The following is a 10,626-nucleotide window of genomic DNA, read 5'->3' as shown; positions in this document are numbered from 1 at the left end:
CAAGCGAGCTGGCCTGGAGGCCTGGCCACAGGAGGGTCAATCACCTGAGTGCTGACACCTACGCCTGGGAAAAGCGTCCCAAGCAGGAGAAACAAGGGACAGAGTGCACGAGCGTGTGAGCCACCAACCTGCGACGTGGCTTTGGAAAAGCCGCCCACATACCCTGCAGCCGCAGTGTGCCCATCCCGAAAAGAAAAGACGGGAGCATCCCATCTTAAAGGGTGCCCTCCACTGACTTCTTCGACCAGCTCCTCGGACTGTGAGTGAGGAGCAGGCTGGTACCCTCCTGTCCCCAGGGAACCTGGGTGTGTTCTGTGCTGGCCGCACGGGCACGGGAGATCCCACAGGAACTCTGCGGACATACCCCATGCGTGACAGCAGCAGCCCCGGCCCCAGGCTGGGGAGCAGAGGACCAGGCAGCGGTGCCGACTGTGCGGACCCCTCCATTGGACGGCACCGGTCGGTGCGGTCAGGGTAAGTCACGTGTGGAAGCAGACCACCCACTTGCACTGGAACCGGTTGCATTCATTACACAGTTTTAATCACTGTCCGGTGAACTGGCAAATCCAATCAAAGCATTAGTCTTTAATTAAAAAAATGAAAAGGAAATATTCAGACAATAGCCAAGCAATCACGTCACGATGCACAATGACCTAGAACCGCAATTAAAAAGTAGTTAACCGAAGGGGGGGGGGGCGGAGAAAAACAAGAAAGAAAGAAAAAGAAGCAAATAAAAAAAATCACGCTAATCCTTTTTTTAAAAACTATCAATATAATACATGAGGGAACAAAGGACAGGCCTCAGAAAGGGGGTTTCTCTAACTCTAGAAATGGAGGCTGCGGCAGAAACTCTAAAAGCGCACTAGCTGAAGCAGGGCAATAAAAAATACTGAGCGTGGAATACTTTTAATCTCTGCCATTAATATTCATTTCCAGCTGCTTATAATAGCAGCGCCTCATGGCCAAATCATTAGAGTTTTACATCTGGGTTGCAAATGACACTTTGATTGGATGTAATGTTCAAATGGCCCTCCGCACGGCGTCTCCGGCAAGCCTTCTGCGGAGAGGTGTCCTGTCGAGCGGTCCCTCACTGTGCGTGCTGGCTCATCGTGTGATTCTGCAAAGGCGAAGAAAGGAGACGAGCGTGAGGGCAGGAGAATGGAGAGCCCGCCCGTCCCCTCCCACCCGGCGCCCGGGCGCCCGGGGCCGCAGAAAAGCGGCGCGATTACCCCGCAAACAGGATGCGGCAGGAGAAAGTGCGCGGGGGACGCGGCTGCCAAGATGCCGCCTCGGCGATGTGGGGCTTGGGGGTCGGGTCCTGTTGCTGCCAACCTGGGCTCCCTGTAAATTGTCCCCCGCCCCCAACCTTTTTTTTTTTTCCAAGACCGTGTGTGTCTTACCGTGGCGACCGGCTCTATGGAGGGAAAGGGGAAACGCGGGGGAGGTGCGGCAGGAATTAAAAACATCTCCGTGCACCTCTCCGGCTCCCTTGTGCACTAATGACAGGGGAAATTGTGTCCGGTGGCCGGCCAGGCTTTCCCCCAGGTCCCCTCTCTCCATCCGGGGCTGCCCCGAGCCCAGCGGAGGGAGACGGCACCTGTGCCCGGCAGCCCTGCGGCCGAGCAGCTCCCAGCCGGCACAGACCGGCCGAGGCAGCGTGTGGCCGCGGTGCCTGTGGTCCGGGCAGGGGGCAGTCACCCAGCAGGGAGGGCGCCTGCCCATGGGGTTGGGGGACAGCTAGCTCTCTCTGGTGAAGGAGACACTGAGCACTTTGACCAAATCCACCGGGGAATCCGGGGGCCAGGGGACCCGCGGGCCAACCGCTTCCCCCTCCCCGCAGCTGTGCCTGCGGCAGCCCAGGAGTGCGGCCTGTTTCTGTGGGAGCCAGCGGCCTGGGGCTGGGGGTGGGGCTGGCCCCTCAGAGACTGCGGGCTTGCGTCTCTCTCTCAGTGGTCCAGGTTCCAAATCCAGACCCATCTCATCCAAGCCCCCGTGGGGTTCAACCTCATCACCTGGAGAAAGGAAGCAATCTCTACCCCGGCCAGAGCAGCCCTGCTTGGGGGCAGCGAAGGGCCGCCAGGCACAGTGGGGGCAGCTCTCCAGGGAGGTTCCTGCCTCCCCAGACCTGGGCACCCAGTGTCCCCTCTGGGGTGCCAGGTGCCCCTGGCCTGCAGCTCCGCTGATGACCACCAGGGGTCAGACTCGGCCCTGCGTCTCTCTCCTAGGCTCCATGTCTGGGCTTGTGAGGGGGCGGGGGTCCTGGGGACACCCCCAGCCCTGGCCCCAGAGCCCCGAGGCAGTAGCTTCCCTGCTTCAGGCACGGCTGCTGCCTCCGTGGTGCCATCAGCACCCCGTCTCAGGCGGCAGGAGCCTGCTGGCCTCCCTCCTCGGGCCCTGGGGCCCAGGCTGCGTGGTGAGCGCGCCTGCTGTGAGCTGTTCCAGGTACCCCCCTTTCAGTCCCCACAACAGCCTCACAAGGCAGGACACGGCAGGATGAGAGAAAGGAGGCTCAGAGAGGCTCGGTGACTTGCACAGGGTCACCCAGCGGGGACGCAGGCAGGTACTGGGCGGCTGGAATCCGAGAGAGCTAGGGGCTCGGGCCAGAAGGCAGGCTCCCTGGCACCCCACACCCCGCAGGCACCCCAGGCCTCCGGCTGCCTGCGCTCCACCCGAGGCAGGAGGGGCACGGGCTCCGCCAGCACGGCCTGGCACCTCGGCGGGGACTTTGCGGACCCAGAGGCACACGGCGGGTTGTCGGAGACCGCAGATGGGTTGCAGCGGTTTCCATGGGAACGCCCACCCTCCAGCCGGGGCACCTCTCCTCGCACTTGTGCAGAGACAGCCAGCCAGTCCGAGGGGGAGCCAGCCCGCCCTGCGCCGGGCCGTCCTCCTACCTTCAAGCCTTTGCCCAGTCCCTTCCCACCTCGCCTCTCCTCCCTCCCCACCCAGCCGCTCTTGGGGTTGTCTGGTCACAAGGTCACGACCCATCCCTGCAGCCCCTCGGGGCCGAGGCCCTTCCGGCCCACCGCACACACACCCCTGTGAGGTGCCTGCGAGACTGGCCCGCTCCGCGGAGTGCAGGCGGGGGGCTCACTTCCCCTCGCGGCCCCACCGCACCGGCCCTCCGCCTGGCGCAGCCGCCCAGACCTGGCCGACAGCCCGTCAGTTAACAGGGTCACGTGGCCTGTACTAGCCGGTGCGGCCGGGCCCTCCTTTGTTTGTGGGGGCTCCGGGGGGCGGGGGGAGGCAGGTTAGGAAGATAAACACGGATGACTTTTTCTGTTCCCAAAGGGTGGTCCCTAGGGCCCGGCCCCAGGTAGACTCTGAGTCCGGGTTTCTGGACGGCTCCAGGCAGGGCAAGTGAGTGCTCGTGGGGACTCGGCCCCGGGAAGGGAACCGTGCGCACTCCAGGCGGGAGGCAGAGGTGTGGAGGCCGGAGTGAGCGTGGCAAACGCAGGCAGCGGCGGGGTGACCCCGGCGGAGGTCACACGGAGGACCGGGGAGTTGACCCTGAACGCGGCGGCCTGTGTCCCAAAGGCAGTGGGACCCCAGAGGTGATGACACCTGATCTCCGCCCAGTCCTCGAGGACCACCCCCACCGGCGTGGGGAAAAGGGGGTGTCGGGGTGTCTCTGCGTGACGGAGCAGCCTCTGGCCAGAACGCCAAGAGCAGGGCTGGCGTGACATCCGTGGTCCGCACCAGAGCACCCCGGGCCGACGGCACGGCAGCCTGTGCCGGGGACCACTGGCTGGTTAGGGCGATGCCAGGGGTCGGGTGGAGCGGCAGCGAGCTTCCCTCCTGAGGAGCAGCGGCGGCAGCAGCACGCGGTTCTCCGGTCAGACTCCCGCAAGCACTTCCTCCGCGAGGGCTGGGAGACAGAAGGTGCGACGCCCCTCCCTGAGCTCCAGGAGAACAAAGGCCCCGGATGTCACAGCAGATGGAAATGTCGATGCCGCAGGCCCCGAGGGGCTGGCACCAGAATTCACTCAGCGCTGCATTATTATCTACCTGCTGGATGCTCCGCTCTGGGCACAGTGGGGGGCGGAGGGGGGGGAGGCTCCAGCTGAGCCCATCCCCTCCAGGGCCTGGGACGCAGACACCCACACGTTTGCGTGGGCTGAACGGCACAGATGGCGGCTCAGCGAGGGACATCGGTCAATGCCACCCAGGAAGGGCATGTGCGGTGGGGGTGCTGGGAGCCCAGGTGCTGCGCTGGCGGAGGGCGCGGGCTCTGGAAGGGCGGCGGGACGTCACCAGGGCTGCCAATCACCCCACACCTGTGCGCAGCGGCGGGCCCGCTCGATACCCCTAAAAGGGCCGCGGCGCCCCCCACGCGGGAGCCGGACTCCAGGGGCCGAGCGCTCCTTCCGGCCTCCTCAGACCGCGCCTTCCGCGCGGCGAGGTTCTCACAAGGGCGTTTTGGCTTAATGTCTATTTCGCTATTTATGCCTGTGCTATATTTAGCCCCTTCGGAGAAGGAAGGAAATCGTTTTTAAAGATGCTGCCGACCCCGCAGGTGAACGCATGCTTTCCAGCGCCGCGAAGGCCGCGGTGGGCGGGGCGGGAGCCGGGGAGCCCTGGCAGCCGCCGGGCCTCGCCGCCTGCCAGGGAGACGCAGGTGTGGGCCGGGCAGCAGGTGAGAGAGAGAAAACGGAGCTGGGGTGGGGGCAGGGGGCGCTGGTTCACGGCGGAGATCCCGCCCCCTGGCGGACTGTGTGTGGCCCCGGGGAGGGGGCTTCAGCTGGGGCGCGAGTCCGGAGCCTCTGCCTGCCCGCCGCTCTGCCGGGGCCGTCTGCCCTTGGGACACCAACTACTGGCGGGCAAGGGGGTGGCATGGTGTCAGTGTCCGGGTCGGGCCCTCGCTGGGGTCCTGCTGAGCCCTCTCTCTGCAGCCGTCAGCAAAGAGCTCAGGCCTCAACTCCCTCTGTCGTGCCCTCACCTTGTTTCACGTGGTCGGCCATTCATTCATTCATTCACTCATCCATCCATCCATTCATTCATTCGTCCATTCGACAAACCTGCCGCGTGACAGCCACCCAAGCTCGTTGCTGGGCCTTCAGCGGCAAAATGACCCCAATCCAGAGCCCTGACCCAGGGTCTTGGGCACAGAGGGGGCGTGTCAGAAGCCTGTTGCCGGACCATTCTTCTCAAAGCACCCACGCACACCTGCATGGGCCAGACAGAGGTTCGGGCGGGGCCCCACTCCGGTTTTCCCGGCCCCAGGAGGCATCCCGGGCTCAGCCTGCTGGTGCCCAGCAGTCACGCACAGGCGCGTGCGCGCGCACGCACGCTTGCCGGCAAGCCCCGCCCCAGTCCGCCGCAGGGATTCCTTCTCCGAGTCCTGGCTCTGTTTTCTGTCTCTCGGTCTAGAACCTGCTAGGTCTCCCTTTGACCCTCACCCCCTCCCCCCACAGCGTCACGCAGGGGAGAGTGGGGGCGCTTCAACGCAGAGGCTGCCCCGTGGAGCGATAAGGCCGTTCTCCGCACACCCGGGGCGCCCGGGCAGGGGCTGGGGAGGACTCCTCCGCACGGCAGCGAGCTGGCTCTCAGAGGCCACTGTCTCCTGTCCCTCCGACGCTCCAGCCACCCTGATTGGAACAGGCCCAGAAGACCCTAGCCCCTCCCTGGCCCGCAGCAAGTGCCGGGTCCGGGCTCTGCTGCCGCGGATGAGAATAAGACAGATGGGCCGAGTCCCGAGTTTGAATCCCGGCTCTACCCCTCACCAGCCCTGCGGCCTCGAGCAAGCTCCCTGAGGGCGGGGGTGGGGGGTGGGGCGGTGAGGACAGAGCCCTCTCCCTCTGAGGTTCTGAGGGTCCTTCCCAGGCCTGGACTCCAGTCCGAGCCCGTGGAGGTGTGACAGACCGACCCACGAACCACGTCTCTCCCGGTGTCTCCCAGCCGCCCTTTGAGGACGCTTTGCACTGGGTGTGTGAGTGCGCACAGGCACACGCACGTGCACACAGGGGCAGCTTTCCAGACACTGGCACCCACGACGATCACCGCTCACACCTGCCACGTGCTCCCTGAGTGCCACGCCCCGCTGCTACCCCTTCACACCTGTTAACTCGGGCACGCTCCACCGCAAGCTGGGGAGGGGAGGTGGGTGCGGTCACGGTCCCTATTTCACAGGCGGGAGAACCAGGGCACAGAGCGCCACCGCCCCGCCGCGAGCGGGTCCCGGCAGCCAGGGCGGAGCCGGGTCTTGACCGCAGCAGCGCTCTGCCTGGGAAACTCGCGAAGCGCAGCATCTGCTGGGGGAGCGATGAATAATTCATTCTGGCAGGGGCACAGGGCCGGTGCCACGGAGACAGCGGGGGTGGGGGCCGGCGCGCACGGATTCGGCTCCCTGGTGCGAGACGAGGCAGCCTGCCCTTAATCTGGGCCACGGGGAGCCACCGGAGGTACCGGAGCTGTGGGGTTCCACAGGAAGAGGCAGGGGGGAGGGAGGAGCCCACACCTCCGGCCGAGGTCCCCTCCGGCCCTCCCCAACACGCACACACGCGCACATGCACACGCACACGTGTGCACACACACGCCGTCCACCTTTCAGGCGGCTCCGTTTCCCTCTCCGCCACGTTTCACCTGGGCAGCCCCTCTCTGCGACGAGCAACTTATTTTTAGGAGAGTTTGACAATCGTCCAAGGGTCTAAGACGAACAGATGGCCTGTCTTAAAGACTCGTATGTTCGCTAGTTTGCACTTCTGACAAACGGTAAGCGCACTCGAGAGCACGCCGTAAACAGCGCCGCACCAATCCTCAGAACGCGACTCAGCAAACGCACGTCATTGAAACTGGGGGTGAGCGATGGCCGAGGTTCCCTCTCTGTGCCAGCCCGGTGGCACAGACACCACCCCCACCCCCGAGCCTGGCCGTGACGTGCGTGCACCCTGCGTCCCCCAGGGCCCCCACCCAGCCAGCCGGCGTTCACCCCATTCACACAGATGGCGAAAAAAGGCATGCCCCTTTTCCCGTGCAACGGACACCCCACCTTGGCGTGAGGGTCCCGGGTGCCGCTGGAGACCCCTGGCCTGAGACAGAGCCCTAGAGGGTCCTCGGGGGCCACGGCAGCCCCCCCTTGGGTGGGCACGTGCGTGAGGCCCGCCGGGCCCTGCCTCCCAGACAGCCAGACGGGCTGCCGTCTGCCACCTCGGAGCGGCAGGAAGCGCGCCTCGCACCCGAGCAGCCGGGGTGTCTGCCTCTCCGTCTCTCACGCGAGCAGTTCACCCCGACCTCCTGGCCCACGGGGAGGCTCCGCTCCCAGGGAGCGGTGGGGCTGGCTTTGGGGGCGGGTCTGCGGCAGGTGCAGGGCCCAGAGCGGGCCCCGGGAGTCACCCGAGGGTGTGTGATGCACCGCACGGCCCAGACCGCTTTCATCGGAGGGTCCCCCCCCACCAAAGAGGAGACAGAGGTTCTCCTCCCGCACCTCTGAGCCCCAGCGGGGCGTGGGTGCCTCTCTCTTCACCCCTCTCCCCAGCGCCCGGCAGCACCCGGAACACAAAGACCCAACAGGCGGCCTGGCTCACGGCTCATTCCGTGAACGAGAAAACATCTTCCCTTGAGCGACATGTGGGAGAAACGAACGTAAAAAAAAAATCCCAACAAACTCCCAGAGGGCCCAGTTCTGCACTTCTGTGCTTTGGAAATAAACCCCCCGGAGAATAGATTATGAGGGACACAGCCTGTAAACAGAGTCCCTTCCGAGTCACCCAGCAAAACAAGGGAGCTAAGCATAGCTGTCCCAGGGGACAGGGGACCAGGGCCGCCCGCCACAGCGTAGCCAGCCGGTCTGTATGCAGAGCTCAGTGGCGGCTCGAGGAGACATGGGGGGCTGTGGCTGTCGTCTCAGTGCAGGAAGATGACACCTTCCCGGCTGCTTTCAGAGTTGCCCTCCTCCGCAGTGGAGGCCACGCCGGACCCCGAGTCCTGAGCTCATGGGTTGTTGCCACTGTCGCTGTTTCTCCGAGGGAAGGAGGAGTCCCCGGTGGCTGGGCCCCTGTGGACAGGGAACCTAGCCAACTTGGGCCTAAGGACCAGGAATCGAGGGCCAAGAGCTCCCTCCTGTGACCTCGGCCCCTCCTGGGCAGGGACACTGCCCCAGCCTGTCTACCCCCTGGGGCCCTGGGAAGTCCCCTCTGACCACATCAGCTAAGTGCCTACTTGGGACCAGGGCCCTGGGGGACAGTTCACCTCAAATACAAATTCAGACACCGTCCCCCGTCCTCAAAGAGCCTGAGCCAGACCCCCGAAAGGCTTGACTCCCCCTGACATAGCCAGGCAGGGGTCCAAGCACCCACACCGCCACGGAGCCGGAGGCAGGCCCAGGGGGAGTTCTGTAGAATGAGAAGCCCATTAAAAATGGCGCTGGGTGGACGGGCTCCCTAGACCAAGTGTGGGGTCTCTCCTCCCACCTCCAAACACACCTGTGGTTCTAGCGCGGGTTAAAGCATGCCGCGCACAGAGCCCTGGGGGAGTCTGGGGCGTCCGCCAGCGGGGCGACGGACTCGCAGCAACCGTGGCAGAGTTAAAACACAGGCCCCTGGAAAACCCGGCTGCGGCAGGCGGGCAGCTTCCTCTGGGGTGGGCGGCTAGCCCGGGCGGGGACCTCCAGGTCAGGGGCCGGGGCCACCGGGGCCGTCGGGCCCAGCCTGCCGGTGAGTGCAGCCTGGCCAGGTGCTGAGGGCACCCCACAATCCCAGGCCCACACGTGTTCACACACATACTCTCACGAATGCCCCTCGTTCCCAGGCCCACAGGTACACACACACACACACACACACACACACACACACACACACACACACACAGTGAGTACTCCACCGCCCTAGCCCCAGCTGCCAATGACCGGGGTCCCACCAGCCTCACACCTCCTGGCAGTGGGGAGCTGCAACGGTGAGTGCCTGGGTCTCTCCTCAGGAGGCGGGGACGAGGGAGAGCTGTGCTAACACTCAGGGCTCCAGCCACACCCAGGACATACCCAAACCCTGTCCATAGTCCTGACCGCCCCACAGCCTCAACCTCCTTCCTCCCTGCTCCCCCAAAGCTCGGCCCTTCCCGCTGCTCTGGATGCTCCCCTGCAGGAGCCCTGCCCGAGGGGTGTGTCTCGTCACTCCGCAGCCCTGCACCTGCACAGGTGTGCCTCCCGCATGTGCCGGCGCAGAGCCTGCGTGTGCTGAGAGCACAGCTGGCCGGCTGTGGCAGCTGCAGCGGCCGAGTGAGCCCTCCACAGACACCGAAGAAAAGCTGGGGACCCCCCCGACCCCGTGCCGTCCCCACTCCGCCCGGGGCTGGAAGACACGGTGCTGAGGGCGGCCGGCCAGGCGCACGACCAGTGCCGTGGGGCTGCACCTCAGTGAAGTCCCTGGAGGGTCCAATTCAGAGACAGGGTGCAGGCTGGTGGGCGCCCAGGGCTGGGAGTTCGAGTTTCATGGGGACCGAGTGTCCGTTTTGCAAGGACGGAACAAGTTCTGTGGACACGTGACTGCGCCGGCCGCCACCGAACCTCACACTTCCCAACGGCCAGGATGGCGCCGTCCGCTCTGGGCACGGTCACCTCTTGCAGTGTACTTATTCACATCAACACGCTTTATCTTGTGCTTACTTTATTTGCTCATGTATTTTATCCTGCGTACGTGTATGATGTGCGTTTTATCGCAATTTTTAAGAACGATCGGGTGGGGTCCCCCCAGGGAAGGTGAGCAGGTGGGAGGGGGAGGTGCCCGGGTGGGTCGTGAGCCGCCGACCTCAGGTCTCTGGCGCAGGGCTGGAGGGACGCTGCCCAGACCCGGGCGGCGAGAGGAAGCCGGCGGAGGCCTCTCGGGACTGGGATGGGCTGCAGCATCCCAGGCGGGTTGCGGGGCTTCCTCTGCGAGCCCGAGTCCCCGAGTCCCCGAGTCCCCGAGTCCGGCCACGGTCAAGGGCACAGCGCCCAGGCCCAGGCCCGGGGAGAAGCCCAGCAGCTCTCACACCCGCCGGACAGAGGAGCCCGGTTCTCTCTGCCCCTGCGGCTGGACAGGTGGGAGGCCCGCCTACGGACATCATGCGTTTTGCCACGTTAGGGGGGAAAAAACAAAGACACTGGGAGAACATTTTTCCCTTGAAATTTTTGAAAAGTTTCCAGGCCTTCAGGACTTTAAGTATTGACTCACGAAAACCTGATGAGAACACGCAGCTCCACGTGGAGCCCTCGCTTCCCACCAGCCACACGCCAGGGCGGCCACCAGCGGCTGGGGCGGACGCCGGGAACCGGGGTCACGCGGCCACTAACGATGCGGACACACGCATGCTCAGGCGCCTGAACCGCCCCGGAGCTGTTCGGATTTATGGAAGATGTTCCAGACCTTGACCTTGCCCTCTCCCACGGTCCTCCGAATTTCCCCTGGCGAGGCAAGTTCCCTGCGTCCATGACATTTCTGAAGGGTGGGCCCCTGGTGATGCGCTGTCTGGCAGATATTCTGAGCGTGGTCCCCTCAGAAATCACGGCCCATTGCCCCCCCCAATGGCTTCCAGAGCCCACACGGCCCGGCCCCCCTGCCAACAGCCCCCGGCTAGCAGCCCCCCAGCCACAGGGCCCGAAGTCCTTGGGGGGGGGGGGGACCTAATTTGCTGTGATGGATTGTGTGCACGCCC

General features: G+C 64.8%; 1 protein-coding gene across 5 annotated transcripts in view; it reads right to left on the bottom strand.

The window, feature by feature from the left end:
* Positions 1 to 556: 556 nt before the first annotated feature.
* Positions 557 to 10,626, bottom strand: part of ZNF423 (zinc finger protein 423) — a 250,712-nt gene continuing 240,642 nt past the window's right edge. For all 5 annotated transcript variants that reach the window (XM_045819207.1, XM_045819208.1, XM_045819210.1 and 2 more), the window contains one exon: positions 557 to 1,117. In XM_045819207.1, coding sequence (XP_045675163.1) covers positions 1,088 to 1,117 — 30 coding nt within the window. In that variant the 3' untranslated portion in view covers positions 557 to 1,087. The remainder of the gene's footprint in view (positions 1,118 to 10,626) is intronic.

The sequence above is a fragment of the Phyllostomus hastatus genome, unplaced genomic scaffold (assembly GCF_019186645.2).
Source record: "Phyllostomus hastatus isolate PE091 unplaced genomic scaffold, TTU_PhHast_1.1 phas_scaffold_345, whole genome shotgun sequence".
Lineage (NCBI taxonomy): Eukaryota > Metazoa > Chordata > Mammalia > Chiroptera > Phyllostomidae > Phyllostomus > Phyllostomus hastatus.
The sequence above is the reverse complement of the archived record's forward strand: the minus strand, read 5'-3'. Positions and strand labels throughout refer to the sequence as shown.